This window comes from Neoarius graeffei, chromosome 16 (genome assembly GCF_027579695.1).
Source record: "Neoarius graeffei isolate fNeoGra1 chromosome 16, fNeoGra1.pri, whole genome shotgun sequence".
Lineage (NCBI taxonomy): Eukaryota > Metazoa > Chordata > Actinopteri > Siluriformes > Ariidae > Neoarius > Neoarius graeffei.
Genome location: NC_083584.1, coordinates 64,286,678 through 64,310,197, shown reverse-complemented (window position 1 = coordinate 64,310,197; position 23,520 = coordinate 64,286,678). Strand labels below are relative to the sequence as shown.

Below are 23,520 nucleotides of genomic sequence, written 5' to 3'. Positions count from 1 at the left end.
GATAACTTTGTATGGCCTTGTTAGACGAACTATTATAATACTGATCGAGCTCTGTACTCCCTAAATTAATCATAATACTGACTGACTCTTTAAACGAATCATTAAACTAATCCTGTACTGACTCGCTAATAATAGTAGAGGACCTGGATTAGATATGTATGCACATAATTCTAGGAGAGGATAACGCAATTTGAACCCAAGGAACAACTTGGGATGTGTGCGAAAATCGCTATCTGGGACGAACAGGCCGAAAATTACCAATCCATGATGGCTGCCGGTAGCCATATTGAAAATATCAATTTTTGAACCATTCACTACAGAAGTATGTGCAGCACCTCATTTTATGGGTTTTTGGGTATGGGGAATCCATTATGCCGCTTTTCCACTACCAACGCGGCTGAGTTGGGCTGAGCCGTGCCATGCTGAGTCGGGCTGAGTCGAGCTGAGTGGGGCTGTTGGAGTTGCATTTCGACTACAACCGCGCTGAACCGTGCTGGCTGGAAGTGGGTGGACACATTGGGTGGAGTTAGCGAAAGTGGGTGGACGTCAGGTGATGTCGTTAAGCAGCGCAAACAGTGACGTCAGTGAGCTTTTAAGCGGTAGTCTCACGACCCGAATAGTAAACAATAAACATGGAGGACATGGAGTCGTTAGTGTTGCTGGTCTTGGTGCTGTGGCTTGTTGTCACCGACAACGCGGACAGATACTGGCAAGAGCGTATAGATGAGGCGAGGTGCATAAGGCTTCAGAAATTCTCGTAATTCGTCATTCTTCTTCTTCCGGGTTTACGGTGTTTACAGATCCCAGCGTGCTCGCGGGGCGTGTGTGGGTGTGTGAGGACACTCCTCCTCACCAATCAGTGCACAGGGGAGTGTCTGCTCACGCCCCCAACCTCACTCGGCTCGCTTTGGCTCGCTTCAGCCCCACTCCAAAACCCTGCGAGTTTTAGGGGCTAAGCAGGGCTGAAGTGAGCCGAGTCGTGCTGTTTTTTGGTAGTCGAAACGCGAGCCGTGTCGGGCTGAAGTGAGCTGAAAAAGGGTAGTGGAAAAGGGCCATTAGTGACGATATTTTCATGATTGAAGGAAAAGGGAACAAGCTATGATCAAGGGCAAGGTAAAAAAAAAAAAAGTAAAAAATTGGCCAGAATTGCAGTTTCAGTAGGGGTTAATCAGAGTGTCATAGGACCGACCCATAATGGTGGTCACACTCTAGATCTAATTTGGGTTAAACATAGAAAATATAGTCATACTTCCACGGTCTGAAGTTATCTCAGATCATTATCTGATCTCATTCAAACTATGTCTGAGCAATAATATATGCACCTCACCACGCTCCTGTATTAAACGTACATTTGCGTCAACTACTGCACAGAGCTTTATAAATGATCTCCCAGAGTTATTAACTTTGATTGGGTCACTGTCAGCCCCTGCAGAACTCGATCAGGCAACTGAATGCTTAGAGTCAACCTTCAGCCATACCTTAGATAATGTAGCTCCTCTTAAAAGGAGAATGATCAGAGAGAAAAAATTAGCACCCTGGTATAATGATGACACTAGCACTTTAAAACAGACCACTCGAAAATTGGAACGTAAATGGCGTCAAACAGAATTGGTAGCGTTCAAATTGGCGTGGAAGGAGAGCTTCCTGAAGTATAGAAAAGCTCTTAGTGCTGCGAGATCAACATATCTCTCCTCCCTAATAGAAGATAACAAAAATAATCCTAGGTTCCTATTTAATACTGTAGCAAAATTAACCAGGAATAAGTCCACTATCAACACATGCACACCTGCAGTATGTAGTAGCAACGACTTCATGAATTTTTTTTAATGACAAAATTGAGAATATCCGACAAAAAATTCAAACTAATAATTTAAGGTCAGACAATGTAGGTGACCCTGTAGTTAACAATATAACTGTATCAGATCATCAATTAGAATGTTTTACTCCCCTTCGAGAAACTGAATTACTTTCATTAATCTCTACATCAAAAGCCTCAACTTGCGTACTAGATCCCTTACCGACACATCTATTCAAACAGATAATACCTGAAGTAATTGAACCGCTTCTAAAAATAATAAATTCTTCTCTTAGGATCGGCTATGTACCCAAATCCTTTAAACTAGCAGTTATCAAACCCCTGATTAAAAAACCTGACCTTGATCCCTGTCAGCTGTCCAATTATCGGCCAATATCAAACCTCCCCTTTATCTCCAAGATCCTTGAAAAAGCTGTGGCACAGCAGTTATGCTTATATTTACATAGGAATAACATCCATGAAATGTATCAGTCAGGATTTAGACCTCATCATAGCACAGAGACAGCACTGGTTAAAGTAGTAAATGACTTACTGTTGGCGTCTGATCAGGGCTGTGTCTCGCTGCTTGTGTTGCTTGACCTTAGTGCAGCATTTGATACCATTGATCATTCCATTCTTCTGGATAGACTAGAAAATGTTGTGGGAGTTAAGGGAATGGCCCTCTCCTGGCTCAGCTCTTATCTAACTGATCGCCATCAGTATGTTGAAGTAAATGGTGATATTTCTAGACGTACTGAGGTAAAGTTTGGTGTTCCACAAGGTTCTATCTTAGGCCCACTGCTTTTTTTCTTTATATATGTTACCTCTGGGCGATATTATTCGTAAGCATGGTATTAGTTTCCACTGTTATGCTGATGACACACAGTTGTATGTTTCTGCAAAACCTGATGAGAGACACCAGCTTAATAGAATTGAGGAATGTGTGAAGGACATTAGACACTGGATGCTTATTAATTTCCTTCTGCTTAACTCTGACAAGACTGAAGTACTTGTACTCGGACCACATGCAGCTAGAAGTAAGTTTTCTGATTACACAGTAACTCTGGATGGCCTTTCTGTTTCTTCACGTGCAGCAGTAAAAGACCTCGGAGTGATTATTGACCCCAGTCTTTCATTCGAAACTCACATTGATAACATCACCCGGATAGCTTTCTTTCATCTCAGAAATATTGCTAAGATAAGAAATTTAATGTCACTACGTGACGCGGAAAAACTAGTCCATGCTTTCGTTACCTCCAGGTTGGATTATTGTAATGCCTTACTGTCTGGATGTTCCAATAAGTGCATAAACAAGCTCCAGTTAGTTCAAAATGCAGCAGCAAGAGTCCTTACTAGAACTAGAAAATATGACCACATCACGCCTGTCTTATCCACACTGCATTGGCTCCCAATCATATTTCATATTGATTATAAAATACCACTATTGACCTTTAAAGCACTGAATGGTCTTGCACCACAGTACCTGAGTGAACTTCTGCTCCTCTATGACCCGCCACGCCTACTTGGATCAAAAGGTGCAGGCTATCTGCTGGTACCTCGTATAGTGAAGGCTACATCAGGGGGCAGAGCCTTTTCTTACAAAGCCCCACAGTTATGGAACAGCCTTCCAAGTAATGTTCGGGAATCAGACACAGTCTCAGCGTTTAAGTCTAGGCTGAAAACATATCTGTTTAGTCAAGCCTTTTGTTAATGGTGTTTATGAGGTAAAGGAGTAGATCTGGAGGATCCTCAGACAGAGCGTTTTGGTAAACTGGGATGTATGGATGCTGTCAGTCCTCACTCGCTTGCTCACTTGAGCTTGTTGACTGTGTAGTGGCTGCTGCTTTATGTCCCGGGGCTCCCTCATGCCTGTGTTACCTTCTGGCTCTCCCCTTTAAGTTATGCTGCCATAGTTAGTTGCCGGAGTCCCTGCTTGTACTCAGTGCAATATGTATACTGTTCCTACTTATTCAGGTGACATTGGGCATACCTAACAACCTGTGTTCTCTCTCTCTCTCTCTCTCTCTCTTCCCCCCCACCTCCCAGTTAAATACTGATTTTAACCCTGTACTAACTCTCTACCTGTCTGTACAGAAGCTATTTAATGAATTATTTGTTTAGAGAACTAATTTGCATATTGCAGGTTGAGGTGAATATGCAAATTATAACATTGCAGCCATGATTAGGGCACAATATAGTGTGTGGTTTTGTTGACTTTGCGCCTATCCCCTCTCTCTCTCTCTCTCTCTCTCTCTCTCTCTCTCTCTCTCTCTCTCTCTCAGACGGAGGGGATCCGTGTGTCCGTGGAGCTGCTCTCAGAGAGCACGAAGAGCCCTGTGCTGTTAGTAGTGAGGCAGAAACAAGCCGTTCTCTCCTTCCAAGTTCCGCTCATCCTGCGAGGCCTGTGAGTATCCTGTCGCCGAGAGGCCACTGACCTTTCTTCACCACCACACGCAGAGCTGGTCCTGTTTCACTGACCTTAGGCATTTCAATATAAATATCCTCTAATACACTTCAGGAAAAGCAGCTTTCTTCACCGTTTTCCATGGAATTTAGCAAGAGTAATCGTCAAAAACACCAGAGGAAAATTTAAAATGTTAAAAAAAACAAAACAAAACAGATAAGTGGATTTATTTCCTGTTTCAAAAGAAATCATGAGGATGGTTTCAGCAACGGCCAGGCAAGAAGTTTCACAAGGGGGGGAGTTTGACGTTTTAAAATCAGTGCTAAATAGCCGCTAAAATCACGAGTTACGCAAGTAGAAAAATAACAGCTTGCGTGTTTGCTGCATGGGAACATGTTTTTCCTTTTTGTAATTTCGGACTGTAATACAGTTTCCCAAAATGGTTTTCTCAGCCACGTAATACACTTATGCTGAGGTCAAATCTCATCTCATCTCATTATCTGTAGCTGCTTTATCCTGTTCTACAGGGTCGCAGGCAAGCTGGAGCCTATCCCAGCTGACTACGGGCGAAAGGCGGGGTACACCCTGGACAAGTCGCCAGGTCGTCACAGGGCTGACACATAGACACAGACAACCATTCACACTCACATTCACACCTACGCTCAATTTAGAGTCACCAGTTAGCCTAACCTGCATGTCTTTGGACTGTGGGGGAAACCGGAGCACCCGGAGGAAACCCACGCGGACACGGGGAGAACATGCAAACTCCGCACAGAAAGGCCCTCGCCGGCCACGGGGCTCGAACCCGGACCTTCTTGCTGTGAGGCGACAGCGCTAACCACTACACCACTGTGCTGCCCAGACCAAGTCTTAAACCATTATTTCTGTTTTCATTTTCTACATATTTTCAAAGTTATGTGTAGAAGGAATGAATGAATAAATAAATAAATAAATAAATGATTGCGTCTTTCAGCTATAAAACTGAAGCAATAAAATAACTGATATTGGCTCATGTTGTTCCTTGTTTCATGATGCACATTGAGTCAAGTAATGATTCAAAGGATTCCACAGGTAACGACTGGTATAAAATGTGAAATTTTATAAAGCGTAGCGTGTAAACGTGATGTATATCGAGCTGAAATGTTGGTTTCCGTCGTGTTTTAAGGTGGGGATCAGTGATTTACACGCTGAGGCACTGAAACCAGATTAATATTTTATGAGAAGATTCTGTGATAAAACCAGTTCGAAGCTCAACCCCGATGGCTTCTGTAATTAAAAAATATTCCAAAGGTCCTTCTTTCTCTCATGTGGATTTTAGTTCAGTGTGTGTGCGTGAGAGCAAGAGCGAGGGAGAGAGAAAACAAGTTGATCATAAAGTTCTAAACTTAATCACATGGCATCCTGTGCCTGTAAAGAATTTGTGACTCGTTTACTTTAGTATGTACAAATGTGTGTGTGTGTGTGTGTGTGTGTGTATATATACACACACACACACACACCCAAGTGCACATGGTTGACTTGCTGTTCAGATCATAAATTTCAGTTCCTCTGTGCGTGCTGGTTCAGGTTGTGGAGAATATATCGAGTCAAAGAGTGGCTGACTGTATTAGACATTTTGCTGTATATGAGCACATTTCTGAATAGGACACTGGGGAAACTTGGAGGCACTTTGTCATATTGGCATCACTTGGGTCCTTGAGGGTATTTTGGGAACTTTATACATCCACTCAAAGGCATTTTGTGCTACTACTATTGGTGATTTTAGGGCACTTGGATAACCTTATGGCACTTGGAGCATTTTGTCTTGCTGTGGGAGACTTCAGGGCACTTGGATAACCTTATGGCACTTGGAGCATTTTGTGTTGTTCTGGGAGACTTCAGGGCACTTGGATAACCTTATGGCACTTGGAGCATTTTGTGTTGCTGTGGGAGACTTTAGGGCACTTGGATAACCTTAGGGCACTTGGAGCATTTTGTGTTGTTCTGGGAGACTTCAGGGCACTTGGATAACCTTATGGCACTTGGAGCATTTTGTGTTGCTGTGGGAGACTTTAGGGCACTTGGATGACCTTATGGCACTTGGAGCATTTTGTGTTGTTCTGGGAGACTTTAGGGCACTTGGATGACCTTATGGCACTTGGAGCATTTTGTGTTGTTCTGGGAGACTTTAGGGCACTTGGATGACCTTATGGCACTTGGAGCATTTTGTGTTGTTCTGGGAGACTTTAGGGCACTTGGAGCATTTTGTGTTGTTCTGGGAGACTTTAGGGCACTTGGATGACCTTATGGCACTTGGAGCATTTTGTGTTGTTCTGGGAGACCTTATGGCACTTGGAGCATTTTGTGTTGTTCTGGGAGACTTTAGGGCACTTGGATGACCTTAGGGCACTGGAGCATTTTGTGTTGTTCTGGGAGACTTTAGGGCACTTGGAGCATTTTGTGTTGTTCTGGGAGACTTTAGGGCACTTGGATGACCTTAGGGCACTTGGAGCATTTTGTGTTGTTCTGGGAGACATTAGGGCACTTGGATGACCTTATGGCACTTGGAGCATTTTGTGTTGTTCTGGGAGACTTTAGGGCACTTGGATGACCTTATGGCACTTGGAGCATTTTGTGTTGTTCTGGGAGACTTTAGGGCACTTGGATGACCTTATGGCACTTGGAGCATTTTGTGTTGTTCTGGGAGACTTTAGGGCACTTGGAGCATTTTGTGTTGTTCTGGGAGACTTTAGGGCACTTGGATGACCTTATGGCACTTGGAGCATTTTGTGTTATTCTGGGAGACTTTAGGGCACTTGGATGACCTTAGGGCACTGGAGCATTTTGTGTTGTTCTGGGAGACTTTAGGGCACTTGGAGCATTTTGTGTTGTTCTGGGAGACTTTAGGGCACTTGGATGACCTTAGGGCACTTGGAGCATTTTGTGTTGTTCTGGGAGACTTTAGGGCACTTGGATGACCTTATGGCACTTGGAGCATTTTGTGTTGTTCTGGGAGACTTTAGGGCACTTGGATGACCTTATGGCACTTGGAGCATTTTGTGTTGTTCTGGGAGACCTTAGGGCACTTGGAGCATTTTGTGTTGTTCTGGGAGACTTTAGGGCACTTGGATGACCTTAGGGCACTTGGAGCATTTTGTGGTGTTCTGGGAGACTTTAGGGCACTTGGATAACCTTATGGCACTTGGAGCATTTTGTGTTGTTCTGGGAGACCTTAGGGCACTTGGAGCATTTTGTGTTGTTCTGGGAGACTTTAGGGCACTTGGATAACCTTATGGCACTTGGAGCATTTTGTGTTGCTGTGGGAGACTTTAGGGCACTTGGATAACCTTATGGCACGTGGAGCATTATGTGTTGTTCTAGGGGACTTTAGGGCACTTGGATGACCTTATGGCACGTGGAGCATTGTGTGTTCTAGGGAACTTTAGGGCACTTGGATGACCTTATGGCACTTGGAGCATTATGTGTTGTTCTCGGGGACTTAAGGGCACTTGGATAACCTTATGGCACTTGGAGCAATTTGTGCTGTTGTGGGAGACTTTAGGGCACTTGGATACCATTAGGGCACTTTTTTTGCTGCTATGAATGGTTTTAGGGTACTTGCATAGACTTTAGAGATGTCCACAAGCACAAGCAACTGGCGTTTTTCTCCACCTACACAGATAGTCTGTGCCGGCTGCTCGATCCCAGGGAAAAAAAACAAAAGACTTGCCATTCAATGTTGAAGCGATTTATATTGTGTCTGTTGCAAATCCAATTATTTCACCACAAAATTGTCTTCGATTCGGGTCTAACATGACTGGAAGCGACACCATATTTGTTGGTCAATTCTTGCACTCTGATTGGCTGTGCTGGACCACATGACCATGCTGTAGCATATGTAGTTATGTTACAGAGGCAGGCAGCATACTACAGAGGGTAACTGAGAAAGCCAAACACGTGCACACATCTGGAGGGAAATTTCATACAGATTTTGCAAGTATTTTACAGGGAAATCGTTAGTAATTTATTTGCTGAGAATGCACCAGAAGGCATGGAAATTTCCAGATTCTGGGCATGCCCCCAGAACCCCCTAGCATTAACACACCTTTGGCTTTGCCACTGCAAATTCCAGAGCCGCCGGCTACTTCAAATTTTCTGGAGAACCCTGAGACAGCAGTTGGAGCAGAGTGTGCTGCATTGGGGAACTTGGGGGAACTTGGTAGCACTTGGAGCAGTTCAGACTTGACGGCACTCTGATAGTCCTGGGGCACTTGGAGCAGTTTGTGCTGCTCTGTGGAACGTTATGGCACTTGGTTAGCCTTCGGCCACTTAAAGCAGTTTGTACTACCTGGAGGACTTCAGAGCACTTGGTAGGCTTGGAGCAGTTTGTGCTCGTTTGGGGAAACTTTAGGGCACTTGGATAGCTTTAGGACACCTGGAGCAATTTTTGGTGCTGCAGGGTTCACAAAGTGGTCTTTGGGGTACTTAACTTTGAGAAACTAATGGTACTTTGCTGGCCTTGAGGATGCTTGGGGACGTGTGGGTGACCATTAGACTTTTCAGGCTCTCTCTCTCTCTCTCTCTCTCTGCAGGTACCAGAGAAAGTACCAGTATACGCACGTGGGCCGAACTCTGTGCCAGCCCCCAACACTCGCCCTCTTTGAGACCCAGTTCTTCTATGTGGACGTCTCCACTCTGTCCACCTCCAGCATCCAGTACCAGCTGCGGGTCAGCCGGGTGGAAAGTTTCACGCTGCAGTGAGTCTCATCATCATCCACACTCCCACTCTGATAAAGCCCTTGATTACTTATTCACTCATGTTGCCACAGTTTTAACAATAGCATCACTTTAGGGCAGATTTAGGTGTTTCTGGGCACTTCAGAGAGCTTTGGGTGTATTTTATGGTACTTTGTTGGGGTGATTTGGGATATACTGGGGCACTGTAGGGTATGTTGGCTCACCTTATAGCACACCAGGGGCGCTTGAAATGTGGGTATTTTTAGCTGCCTTGGGTCACTTGATTGTTTTGACAGAACTTTGTGTTTATGGAGCTTTGGGGTGGTTTGAGATTTTGAGGTATTTTATTTATTTATTGACCATTTGAGGAACACTTTAGAGCACGTTGAGTTACTTATCATACTTTTTGGTAGAATATTGGAGGCACTTTAGTGAACTTTATGGCACTTTGAGTCTGCCTTCATCCTCGTCTTTTCTTCATGCTTAAATGAACTTTCCTGGTCTAGAAGCTTTATAATCTCACTTCTCAACATTTCCTGATGATCCTGTTTCCTTTAATCATATTGTTTGCTGTCTGCACTGTGCTTGTTGTCCAAGTCCACTTGACATTATGATGACTCATGTCATCATCTGGGCGTAATGATTTTACAGCAGTGTTATCTTTTGTTTATTCAGGACAAATAAGAAGTTCAGCTTCAACGCAACTCCATCTCAACCCCAGGTTTGTACAAGTGTGTATATATATAAATAACACACATGCACACCCACTCCAAATAAAGAAAAGTAGCCTGTTTTGTTGACTTAGTCGATCCTTAGTGTGTTCTTGGAGGGGAAGTGAAAGTCTAATTCACTCTGTACCTTAATCACTTTGGGGCATTTTAGCCTCTTCCTCATGAGGTGTTCTTATCATTTGGGCAACACTGGACACTTTGGGGTTCTTTAAATCAGTTAGAAGTTTGCCTTAAGACACTCTGACACTGTCATGTTTTGGATCATTTGAGCTTATTTGCTTACATTGTGGTCTAGGGCATTTTAGACTGTATACAAGTGGTTTTGGGCACTTCTGGACAATTCTGGGGTGTTGTAGAACACTCTGAGGCACACCATTGCATAGTTGGGGCCTATATAGCGTTTTTCTGCATTTTAAGGTATGACGACAGGCCCTTTTTGGATTCTGAGGCAGAGCTATTAAGGATTTTTAGGGCACTTTGGAGCTTCGAGGTCACTGAGTATCATAACCTTTAGGGCACTTTGTAGCCTAGAGGTCACTTGGTAGCATAACCTTTAGGGCACTTTGGAGGCTTTGAGTTATGAGGCACCAGAAGGACCTTTTGGTCACTTTCAGTTCTCTAGGTCACTTTGGAGTCTCTCATGCCCCTTTTCCACCAAATCAGTTCCAGGGCTGGTTCAGGGCTGGTGCTGGTTCACAACTCGTTCAACTTGCGAACCAGCTGAGAACCAGTTTGCTTTTCCATAGCTCGGGGTGCTAAGGGGAGCCACGTCATTACGTCACTGTATTCGTCAGTTACGTCGCTGCGTTTGCATAAACCTTGGCGCGAACATCGAAGCAACGACAACACGGAGAAGAAGAAGAAACAGCAGCAACAACAATAATAATGGATGACTGCTGCTTTACTGCATCCATGATATCTTGTTGCTTATTTAAAAATGGCGCCCTCTCGTGGTCTTGTATTGTTGTTGGTCTTAACAACTCCGCCCCCCTGCTGATGTAAGCGGTTCTTTCCTCTGGCCCAGCAAAGAGTTGGTGCTACCCTGGAACTGGTTTTTCTGGCCCAGAGCCAGTTCTTTGTCAGTGGAAACAGAAAACCCGGTTCCATACTAAGCACTGGCTCCGAACCAGCCCTGGAACTGATTTGGTGGAAAAAGGGTATCAGACCCGAGGCACCTTAGGGCAGATTGGGGTCTCTTGGCACTGCAAGGAACTATGATTGGATTCTTATCACTCTCTAATCACTAGATACCATTTAACTTGGTTTGTTTGACATTAGCCTTTGTGAAACAGGGTGATGTTTCCACCCAGTTCATGTTCAGCAAGGGTGTGTGGGGGCTTTTTGTTACTGTCCTGTGTGAGAAGAGGAACAAGGAGAATTTGAGCCTGAAAAGAACAAATTGAGGAAGTGTAAAAGTCCATTATTTCCTAATGGTTGTATTCAGCATGATTCACCAGTTTCAACCACAGTATTGTCCACATATACCTCGCTCGTGTGCGTGTGAATTTGTGTAAGAGAGAACTGAGAGAAACCAGGACAAGTAAGTAAAAATGGCTAAAAGTTCATGAGTTAATCTACCTATAACCTTTTTACCCATCAGTTCTATACCCAGTTCATACCCAGTAATTCTGGAATTGACTCCTTCCAGCAGACTGCCATATACAGCAGTAAAATCTGTTATGACAGGAATTGCGTACACACACGCAACTCACAGATTCTTTATGAAGACCAAATAAAGGCTGAGGTCTCTTGAATGTAAACCGAGCAGTTCATGGAATGGAGTTTAACGAGTTGGACCGATTAAACTGCCACTTTCATCTGAAGCAGGCATGATTGGCATTCGTGACATTTCAATAACAAGGAGTTTGTGATTTTCATGAAATGCGAGAAGGTCATCTTTTTATATTTGTACATTTATTGAGTTTCTGAATATTCTCCCATACTTGCACCAATCAGTCATAACGTTAAAACCACTGTTACCCCTTTTCCACCAAATCAGTTCCAGGGCTGGTTCAGGGCCGGTGCTGGTTCACAACTCGTTCAACTTGTGAACCAGCTGAGAACCAGTTTGTTTTTCCATAGCTCGGGGTGCTAAGGGGAGCCACGTCATTACGTTACTGTATACGTCAGTTACGTCGCTGCGTTTGCATAAACCTTGGCGCGAACATCGAAGTAACAACAACACGGAAAAGAAGAAGAAGCAGCAGCAGCAGCAACAACAATAATGGATGATTTGGCGCTTGTACAGCTGCTGCTTCTGGCTTTACGATGCTTCATTGGGATCAGAAAACGGCAGATCCAATATGTTCGTGTTGATCGACAGGTTTTGAGTGGACGGCGATTTACGTTCTAGGAGACAGGTAATAACCTAATGACGTTTTGACTCTTACTTACACTGAATGTGAGATGGTTATGTTAGCCTTTGTTATGAGCTAACGTTGGTCTTAACAACTCCGCCCCCTGCTGACATAAGCGGTTCTTTCCTCTGGTGCTAGCCTGGAACCGGTTTTTCTGGCCCAGAGCCAGTTCTTTGTCAGTGGAAACAGAAAACCCGGTTCCAAACTCAGCACTGGCCCTAAACCAGCACTGGAACTGATTTGGTGGAAAAGGGACATGAGAGGTGACGTGAACAACATTGATTATCGCATTACAATGGCACCTGTCAAGGGGTGCAGTATATTAGACAGCAAGAGAACAGTCAGTTCTCGAAGTTGATGTGTTGGAAGCAGGAAAAATGGGCAAGTGTAAGGATCTTTGACAACTTGTGATGGCTAGATGACTGGGTCTGAGCATCTCCAAAATGGCACATCTTGTGGGGTGTTCCCAGTATGCAGTGGTTAGTACCGAACAAAAGTGGTCCAAGGAAGGACAACTGGTGAACCGGCAACAGGGTCATGGGTGTCAAAGGCTAACCCATATGGTCCAATCCCACAGAAGAGCACAAACTGCTGAAAAAGTTGATGCTGGCTATGATAGAAGGGTGTCGGAACATACAGTGCATCACAGCTTACTGCATATGGAGTTGTGTAGCTGCAGCTGTAGTTAGTTAGTTAATCGGAGTGCCTGTGCCGACCCTTGTCCACCGTTGAAAGCACATGCAATGGGCATGTGAGCCTCAGAACTAGATCATGGAACAATGGAAGAAGGTGGATGAACCATGTTCTCTTTTATATCGTGTGGACAGCAGGATGGGTCGGTGTGTGTATTGCTTACCAGGGGAAGAGATGGCACCATAATGCACTTTGGGAAGAAGACAAGTTGGTGGAGGAAGTGTGACGGTCCGCTCAATGTTCTGCTGGGAAACCTTGAGTCCTGGTATTCATGTCGATGTTACTTTGACCCATACCACCTACCTAAACAGGGCTTTCCCCAGGAAAAAAAATATCGGAGCAGTGCTACTGATGTGGAGCCCAGCCCGTAAGGACTGGCCCAACCCAGAGGGCCCCGATGGCTGCTAAGGGGTTCTGGGAGCACGCTCCCCCGGAAAATTTTGAAATTAGAGACTTCTGGTGGCATCTAGGGCTGATTTAGGCACAATTCAACATTATTAAATTTGCTGGTTTTTACCTTGTCAAATATGCAAGGGGCAAAATTAGATTTGAAATGAAAACACTTTGTAGCACGCCTCTTTGTTTTCCGATGCCAGGAACAGAATCGAGGTCAAATCGTGCAACAGCATCATCTAATGACCAGCACCGAGAGCATGGTTTTATGTATGGTTGTGAATGGCAGTCAGTGCATGTAGCGAAACCCTTTTTCATTTCTGGGTTGAGTACCAGGATAGTCTAGACCTACATATTACAATATCTTCCTACAACCCCGATTCCAAAAAAGTTGGGACAAAGTACAAATTGTAAATAAAAACGGAATGCAATGATGTGGAAGTTTCAAAATTCCATATTTTATTCAGAATAGAACATAGATGACATATCAAATGCTTAAACTGAGAAAATGTATCATTTAAAGAGAAAAATTAGGTGATTTTTAAATTTCATGACAACAAAACATCTCAAAGTTGGGACAAGGCCATGTTTCCCACTGTGAGACATCCCCTTTTCTCTTTACAACAGTCTGTAAACGTCTGGGGACTGAGGAGACAAGTTGCTCAAGTTTAGGGATAGGAATGTTAACCCATTCTTGTCTAATGTAGGATTCTAGTTGCTCAACTGTCTTAGGTCTCTTTTGTCGTATCTTCCGTTTTATGATGCGCCAAATGTTTTCTATGGGTGAAAGATCTGGACTGCAGGCTGGCCAGTTCAGTACCCGGACCCTTCTTCTACGCAGCCATGATGCTGTAATTGATGCAGTATATGGTTTGGCATTGTCATGTTGGAAAATGCAAGGTCTTCCCTGAAAGAGACATCATCTGGATGGGAGCATATGTTGCTCTAGAACCTGGATATACCTTTCAGCATTGATGGTGTCTTTCCAGATGTGTAAGCTGCCCATGCCACACGCACTAATGCAACCCCATACCATCAGAGATGGAGGCTTCTGAACTGAGCGCTGATAACAACTCGGGTCGTCCTTCTCCTCTTTAGTCCGAATGACACGGCGTCCCTGATTTCCATAAAGAACTTCAAATTTTGATTCGTCTGACCACAGAACAGTTTTCCACTTTGCCACAGTCCATTTTAAATGAGCCTTGGCCCAGAGAAGACGTCTGCGCTTCTGGATCGTGTTTAGATACGGCTTCTTCTTTGAACTATAGAGTTTTAGCTGGCAACGGCGGATGGCACGGTGAATTGTGTTCACAGATAATGTTCTCTGGAAATATTCCTGAGCCCATTTTGTGATTTCCAATACAGAAGCATGCCTGTATGTGATGCAGTGCCGTCTAAGGGCCCGAAGATCACGGGCACCCAGTATGGTTTTCCGGCCTTGACCCTTACGCACAGAGATTCTTCCAGATTCTCTGAATCTTTTGATGATATTCTGCACTGTAGATGATGATATGTTCAAACTCTTTGCAATTTTACACTGTTGAACTCCTTTCTGATATTGCTCCACTATTTGTCGGCGCAGAATTAGGGGGATTGGTGATCCTCTTCCCATCTTTACTTCTGAGAGCTGCTGCCACTCCAAGATGCTCTTTTTATACCCAGTCATGTTAATGACCTATTGCCAATTGACCTAATGAGTTGCAATTTGGTCCTCCAGCTGTTCCTTTTTTGTACCTTTAACTTTTCCAGCCTCTTATTGCCCCTGTCCCAACTTTTTTGAGATGTGTTGCTGTCATGAAATTTCAAATGAGCCAATATTTGGCATGAAATTTCAAAATGTCTCACTTTCGACATTTGATATGTTGTCTATGTTCTATTGTGAATACAATATCAGTTTTTGAGATTTGTAAATTATTGCATTCTGTTTTTATTTACAATTTGTACTTTGTCCCAACTTTTTTGGAATCGGGGTTGTATTTTTGTAGTTATTACTCATTTTCAGAGGGGGGGGGGAAGGAGATATTTAGGTGTAGAAAGTACTCTGCATTGTTTTGTTGTTGTTTTTTTTTTTTGTTTGGTGTGCGCAAGTGACCACACAGCACTGATGTTGCACAGCGTGGCGGAATCCCACATATCCGCGCTTTGGGGAAAGCCCTGCTAAACATTGTTGCAGACCCAGTACACCCCTTCATAACAGTATTTCTTAATGACAGTGGCCTCTTTCAGCAGGAAAGTGTGCCCCACCACACTGCAGAAATTGTTCAGGAATGGTTTGAGGAACATGACAAGGCGCTGATTTGGCTTGCAAATTCCCCAGATCTCAATCTGATCAACTCCGTCAACTTGGAATGTCAGAAAAATATTCCTAAAGCCTAGGTCACAACCAGACGTATGATTTTTTTGGCCGTGCGATTTTTGGCGTTTCCCAAATCGCTGCTTTTTTTTTGTTTGTTTGTTTGTGGAGAAAGACGCACATTGGCCGTAAGTTTGTCTTGCAACCTGAAAAAAACGTAAGCGCCCGTAGCGTCTGTTTGACATGACAAAAGACCTCTGCGACCGGTCTACAGCTCGAAAATCAGCATGTCGCACGCGCGCTCTCCGTGCGTTTCTTGCGTTTTTTGCACGTAGACCAGCCGTAGGAGCATGTACGGCCGGTTGTGACCGAGGCTTTAGTTATGAATCACAACATTTGTTGATGTTGGAATGCATTCAGCAAGTATGAAAATATATTTCTGACAGGATTCGGAGGCAGTATGTGTGCAATGTGTGTGTTCACTGCTTCAGACGGGTTAAATTTCACTGTGCGCTTGAGTGTCCGTGTTCTTGGCTTCAGAAGTCGTATACAAATAAAATTGAATTGTACTCTGGATAACGTGAGGTATTTTTGGACAATTTTTGAAACTCTTGGGTTCAGCAAGAACTAAACAGCGGGTCAGGCTTGTAATATTAAATCTAGACACTCCAAAATCCAAACATGAATCCTGATTAAAGAATAGAGTAGTAGTATGGGAGTGTTCCTTTACTGAATAACAGACCATGCTCAGACGTACAAAATAATAATAATATGAATTCATGCCGAGATACGGATCATCAGAAATGTGATGGACTATGATATTAAGATGAGAATATCTCTCAAACGGGGGCAGCACGGTGGTGTAGTGGTTAGTGCTGTTGCCTCACAGCAAGAAGGTCCTGGGTTCGAGCCCCGGGGCCGGCGAGGGCCTTTCTGTGTGGAGTTTGCATGTTCTCCCCGTGTCCGCATGGGTTTCCTCCGGGTGCTCCGGTTTCCCCCACAGTCCAAAGACATGCAGGTTAGGTTAACTGGTGACTCTAAATTGACCGTAGGTGTGAATGTGAGTGTGAATGGTTGTCTGTGTCTATGTGTCAGCCCTGTGATGACCTGGCGACTTGTCCAGGGTGTACCCCGCCTTTCGCCCGTAGTCAGCTGGGATAGGCTCCAGCTCGCCTGCGACCCTGTAGAACAGGATAAAGTGGCTAGAGATGATATGAGATGAGAGATCTCTCAAAAAAAAATTTTTTTTTTTTTTTTAAGAGAGAGCATCCTGTCCATAACACTAAAGGACAGGTACAGAAAGCTGCGAAACACACATTTTTAAAATAGATCGATGTCTGTGTCTTTGTTTTGAGGTCACGCAGAGGACAGCTACTAAACCTCTGTGAATTGGTGGACTGTTGTTCTAAGGCATAATCTAGAATCTTCAGATGCATCTCAAAATGTAAACGCTCTTATGATGGAGCACTTTAGGGGAAAAAGTGAGCGCCTTTAGGGCTGATTCAGGATAGGAATTCAGTAAGGCTACATCCACACGACAACGGCAACGAGATTTAAAAAAAAAAAAAATTATCGCGTCCACATGGGCAATGGATCAGTAAAATATCAGGTCCATATGGCAACGCAATGCTTGCTGAAAACGATGCAATACACATGCCACACCTCTAGGGGCGCTGTAAGACGGTCCCATCGGAGACACCAGAACAATAGAAGAAGTAAGGACGCATGCGCATAAACTATTATGCGCGAGACTTCATATTAGCCACAAAGTCAGGAAAATCTGTTCGTAAAATTACATTATAATGACCAAATACAATGAAAAGTATTTTTCCAGTCTCACCTGTGAAAGGTAATCCCATGTGATCTCGTTTGGACGGCAAACCTGTTGGTACAGTTAAACGCAGCACATGAATGAGGCATCTTTATTCTCCGCTTTGACCCATCCAATATGGCGGCGAGGATGACGTATGATTCTACGCGGAAGGCGGCGTCTTTAATGGTCCGGAATAAATTGAATGCTACACGTTGATGGATTAATTTGTTCTTCTACGCCCTTTTTGAGGAATGTATTGTCGGACTTAAACCAACATCTGAAGAGGTGAGATCGCTCCTTTTTTTCCCTATTTTTGCTGGTGGGATTGACCCTGCCTTAAGGGCTATTCTCTCTCTCTCTCTCTCTCTCTCTCTGCACCATTACACAATAAATATTCACAGTGAAAATATTTTGTAAGCGCGTTTCATGAACCAAGTTATAGGATTTGTTGACAACTCGCATCGAGTTCGTTACACTTCTACCCGGCGTGAAGCACATGTGGTTGTGACATCATCGTAAACAAATCCGTTCTACTCATCCAGACGACTTCGCAACGGCGCTGTTGCCAGATCTTTCCACTCTGGAACCCGTTCTCAAAAGATTTCGTTTTGGGCACCCAAAACGCCGGTGCCGTGTGGACGCCAGGCCGAAACGATAAACAATTTTATCAGATTCACCTGAATCCGTTGCCGTGTGGACAGGGCCTAAGTCTCCCATTATGAAGTGGCTTGGCTGCTCAAGGTTATACGGTGCACTTTGCAGAAGCATTATGGGCATTTCAGAGGTTTTGGGAGACATTTTGAGACCTTTAGGGCAGTTTTGGGCACTTGATGGAGTAAGGAATATGTATTTAATTCACTGTTTTTGGTTTGTTTGTTTGTTTGTTTTGTCCTTTGTGTGGGGTCCCCCGACTACAGTTTTTTAAGTACAAGTTTCCAGATGGAGTGGACACAGTCATCGTGAAAGTAAACTCTGAGAAGAACTTCCCCTGCTCTGTCATGTCTGTTCAGGACATCCAGGTGTGTGGTGTTTTTTTTTTTTTTTTTTCCTCCCTCTCCTCTCTCTCTCTCACACACACACTTTGCTGTTTTGTCCTCCTTCCTCTTAATTTTGTCTGTGTGCGACCTTTTTTTTATTTTTGGTAAGTAAAGTACATGCATTTTTAACCTCGAATGAAATCTCAGTTCCTCTCATTACAACTTTTGTACAGAATTTATAATCAAGGAATTTTGGAATTGAAGTGGAAGTCAGCTCATAAAAAACGATCTCAAAGAAACGCATCAAATTTTGGATTAGAATCCTCATCCGAACCCTGAATCTAATTTTAAATATTTAATTGTAAATCCTAGCCTAGTAAACTAGACCCACCCGCCTAGCAGCCAAAAATATTTTTGCCTACGAGTGGGTCTAGCCTCGCACCATATCAACAACACACCCCGGGCATCAAATCGTGCCCGCCAATCACAACGCAAGGTTTTTGTTTGGATTCTTTGGGCGGGCTTTTGCAGGAGTGACGACAAGGCTGCGCGACGCTGGAGAAAGCGCAACAGGAAAGATGGCTACGGGCTAGCGAACAGCACGCGTTTGACTCCGCTTTGGAATCAGTTTTAGAAGAATTAGACTTGGAGTTTTCGTTGAAACATGAGCAGGAAGAGGCTCTCCGCTCATTCCTTTTCAAGAAGGACGTTTCGCTGTTTTGCCGACCGGCTATGGCAAAAGTCTGATCTACCAGCTGGCTCCGCTCGTAGCCAAAAGGATGGGGCTAGTTTGTGCAGTACGAAGAATTAATAAACAGCTTTGAAACATTACTTTTTGATTGTTTCTTATTTTCCCGTTATTTTAAATTTAAGGGAAATTATTTCACCAAACACCACTAAATAAAAACTCTCAAAAACAGTTTAAGCAAACCCTTGAAAAACACTTGGAAAAAATAAGTGTATGTTAAGTATGTAGTACAGACTCCAAACTTGTGGTCATTATCTCCAAACTTCTTAATATCTAGAACCTGTTTATTAATTAATACGCATTTTGAAAAATTATTTATTTCAAGGCCTCCCCCACTGCTTTCTGTCGCTCTGACTACGTCACAGTCACTGTTGCGCTGATTGGTCAGAGCGTTGGCCTATACGCACAGAGACAGTTTGAAAGACAGCGGGTTGTTCCACCCACACCCTTCGGAAATGTCTACGGATCGAGGCCAGACTAAATATTCACATTGTCTGGCTTGCCAGGCTATGTAAATCCCTTGCTCTGTTTTCAGCTCTTATTCTAAATCCCTGATCATAGCCTTAATCTTTAATTCTAAACCGAATTCCCGATCCTGACCTTTAACCCTTCCGTTTTTGTTCTCCTTCAGTGCCCTGTGTACGATCTGGACAACAACGTGGCCTTCATTGGGATGTATCAGACCATGACCAAGAAGGCTGCCATTACTGTACAGGTAACATGTATATATTTTTAAATATTTATTTATTTTCTTTCTTCCTTCCTTTTTATGTCCCTTTTTTAAGGAGTCAGGTACATCACGACGATGTGATAAATTTGCCACATGACTATCATGAAACCTTTTTAAGAGTCCATTATAGTAATGTGTTTATCGTGTCCCAATTTTCATCATGTCACGGCTGGATCGCAGATGTGGTGATGGAGCATCACTGCTCGCCTTTATCACGTGACTTTATCACTTTGGTGTAGTGCTTAATCTTTAGAGTAGTTCAGCATCATTAGCGAGGCTAAATCTCTCAGCAGTCACTTTTTTTCATATGATTTATGACGATTTTAGAGAGAGCGTGTTCTTCTGTAATTAGGCGCGTTTGTTCTTTTGCTTCCCAGAGGAAGGACTTTCCCAGTAACAGCTTCTACGTGGTGATCGTGGTGAAGACGGAGGACGAAGCGTGCGGCGGGCCGCTCAAGTTCTACCCCCTCTCACCCGGTGAGCCAATCACAGCCTGGTGGAAGGGATTGGGTGTACTTCCAATCCAGTCATCACTTAATCTGATCTTACTGTTGTAATCCAGTGTCTGTGTCCCAGCCAGTCACGATTCACCTTGGATCAGTGTCCTGGTGCTGAAAGTCTTCCATGATCTCTTAATTTGTTGGTGTAAATCAGTGACGACATAAACGTTGTCATTTTACGTAGATGAGTGTACACACTGCATTTTTGTAGTATTTTCTGAAATAATGGCTATTATTTTTTTCGCGGTCCGGTTTCCATCAAATCCTGCGCTCTGGTTGGCTGGCGAGCGGGTCCGTATCCTACGATACGGACCCCAGTTACGGACCTCTGGCAACTTGCTCGTTCACAACAACAAACCTCGTAGCAATTTTTGTCAACATTTATTTTCGCATTTCTCAGGAGAATAGCATTAATTTTACAGCAGGGACAGCGATAACGGCAGTGTTCACAGCGAAAGCGAGTTTTACTACCCTGAGGAAGAAGAAATAAAAGAAAACATTTCAGGAGAAAGCTAAAAACCTCTAACTTGCTAACGCCGAGCAAAAACATGGCTGAATCCTGAATGACTCCTATTTGTATAAATAGGGAACTACATAGGCGGCAAAATGTAGTTTTTTCCTGCCATGGAAGTGCACTTGTATACCGAGGAGGAAGCCGTTTGCATTACAGCCGTGAATGAGGATTCAAAATGGCGGCTCGGCTCGGTTTCCCCTTTCGGGCGCTCTCGTTTTCTGTTAGAATTTGGTAAAGAAAAAAATATATATATTATTTACCAGCTTAAGGTCGGTCCGTATGGTGAAAAACCCTGACCTCGGCCTTGAATATTGACCTCGGCCCAGAGGGCCTCGCTCAGTACTTTGAAGACCTCGGTCACGGTATTTCACCATACAGACCTCCCAGCTGGTAAATAACATATATCTTTATGACAAATTTTGAATCATATCAAGTCTGTTGCGTTCACAAGAAGTGACTCGAGTCATTTGAATCCGTTGAGTTAAATGATTCATCTTATTGCATGGTCTGAAACACTCAGCAAAGATTCATTTAACTCACTGATTCACTGAATGACTCATTTAACCCTCTGGGGTCGAAAGCTTCGCCAGCGAAGCTCGGCAGGTTTAGAGTGAGTAGGTCATGTTTTTAATCTTACAAGCCTGATAAACATATTGACAGAAACTTTATACTTTACACTTTCCTGTGTGCCCACTGCCTAATAATAATATAGTTTTTTAAATTACTTAAATTAGATGAAACACAAAACTTGTCATCTTCCTCAGTCACACCGGAGTCAGAGCGCTGAGCGCCTACTTACACATTCATAAAAGACTGTTCACATGGTCACGGCATGATAATCACTTTCACACTTTGGCTTTCGATTGGTTTCTCTTTCGCGGTGGGAACGCCCACCGTAAACAGGATCAAATCTGTCAGCCATAGTTCAGGCTGTTTGGAGTTAAAACTTGTTTCAAGATGGCACGCGGGTTTTATGTGCTTTGGAAGATTCAGGACAGCGATTCGATTCAGTCCTGAGAACCGCGACACTGATGCCTTTTTATTTTTTTATTTTAAACTTTGACCCGATCCAGTCAAAGATCAGCTCAAGTAAGTGTAAAGGCCAATTTATGCTGACAACCCAGTCCTCACAGATGGCGTCGCAGATGGCGTCTGCGTAGCCCCCCCCTTCGCAGACGCTCTGCACGCACCTCCCAAAAATTGTGACCACCGCAGAAGCCTCGCAGACAGCGTCGCAGACAATAGGGCTCTGATTGGTCCACTCTACATCCGCTGTACACGCACTTCCGCTTCCCTACTTTCCCGGTTTGTTTTGTTTTCACGACCGCCATTTTTAAAAACACGAGTGAAGATGGAGCAGCACGAAGAGCGGTTGATTGAGGAAGTGAGGAAGTACGGACATCTATACGACTCCAGTTCTAGTCATTATAAGTAACCGGAGGATAAACACTCCGCTAACCACACCCACCAACTACTCCTAGCGATTTCGCGACTTCGCGCCCCCTTGCGTTGTGGCGGTGAATAACATCGCGCAGGCCTATTACTTCCCGCTCAACGATAAATTACAACTGTCTGCGAAAGCCTTGTCGCAAGAGCATGCAGAGGCCTTAAGTATTTCTTACGAGCATATTTCAGTTGATTATGCGTGCGCTGTAGTGCAGACACAGGAAAAATGACTGGGCAGTTTTTCCAGAGTTAAAAGTATTTTCCTCAAAAATAGTTAATTTTGTTCTATTTTGAGTTTAGAGAGTAAAATTTGGAGTTGGAGTGGGTGCGAAATTAGAGTAATTGTGTAACAGAGTCGGTTGTGGCTCTGAACTGAGTAAAGTAGTACAAGAATTAATTTCAAGACACACTGAATAGAGTCCAATACCAAAACAGTCAAATACCAGATAAATGAAGATGATGTAAAAAGCAGCTTTAGAACTGTGTTGGAATGTTTGAAAAAAAACATGACCTTACCCATTGCGACGGACCATTTAGATCACTTGGCCTAATGCAATTAAGAATTGGCAGTGGGACGGGTTTTCACTCTTCTCATTGAATGGAATGGAATTTTTTACTCTTCTCATTGAATACCCCTCCCACTGTCAACCCTTTATCCCAAAACAATAGGACATAAATATTTTAATGGCCAATTAATTGTCCAAATCAATGGAGCAGATTAAAGTTTTTGTGCTTGATCCATTCCTAAGACTGAACAGAATCCCCTCAAGTGATCACAATGGTTCGTCACAATGGGTAAGGTCGTGTTTTTCCATACATTCCAACAGTTCTAAAACTGCTTTTAACATCTTCATTTATCTGTTTTTTTTTTAAATATAAAATACAATCATGACATGCAGACTACAGCGATATGATTGGAGCTGAACTTGTGCTGAATACAAAAAAGTCATATGACTTTGAAAATACTGCTAGGATTTGTTGAAATTGACAACAAAATCGGAGCACGCCAAAACCATTAGTGCCAGAAAATACCCTCAGACCCCTGAGGGTTCAAATGACCAAATCGTTTAGAAATGAATCATGTGTGCTTGCTAGACAGATGAAGTGTGCTAAAATGCATAAGGCCATCCTTAAAAAAAATCCATTTCCTGTCCACCGGGTGAGCAAAAAAATTTTCGGGAGGGAGGGATTTTTTATTTATTTATTATATATGGATGGATAAGAAATCGCAATGGTGTTTTGCTTTTTCTTTCAGTACTTTTTTATTACAAAAGCAGACACATTTAATAAAATATGACGGTTTAATCAACTGAAACTTGTACAAAAACGTTATTTGCTACAGACACAGTTTTTAATTCTGTCCAGCCAACCTGCATTAGTTCCGTAAACGCATTTTTTTGTTCAGTTCCG

At 43.5% G+C, this 23,520-nt stretch overlaps 1 protein-coding gene across 4 annotated transcripts in view; it reads left to right on the top strand.

The window, feature by feature from the left end:
* The window catches only part of sidt2 (SID1 transmembrane family, member 2), a 51,207-nt gene that overhangs the window by 1,970 nt on the left and 25,717 nt on the right, over positions 1–23,520 (top strand). For all 4 annotated transcript variants that reach the window (XM_060943382.1, XM_060943381.1, XM_060943380.1 and 1 more), the window contains 6 exons: positions 4,078–4,199; positions 8,771–8,935; positions 9,591–9,636; positions 18,113–18,214; positions 19,552–19,635; positions 20,028–20,127. In XM_060943382.1, coding sequence (XP_060799365.1) covers positions 4,078–4,199; positions 8,771–8,935; positions 9,591–9,636; positions 18,113–18,214; positions 19,552–19,635; positions 20,028–20,127 — 619 coding nt within the window. The remainder of the gene's footprint in view (positions 1–4,077; positions 4,200–8,770; positions 8,936–9,590; positions 9,637–18,112; positions 18,215–19,551; positions 19,636–20,027; positions 20,128–23,520) is intronic.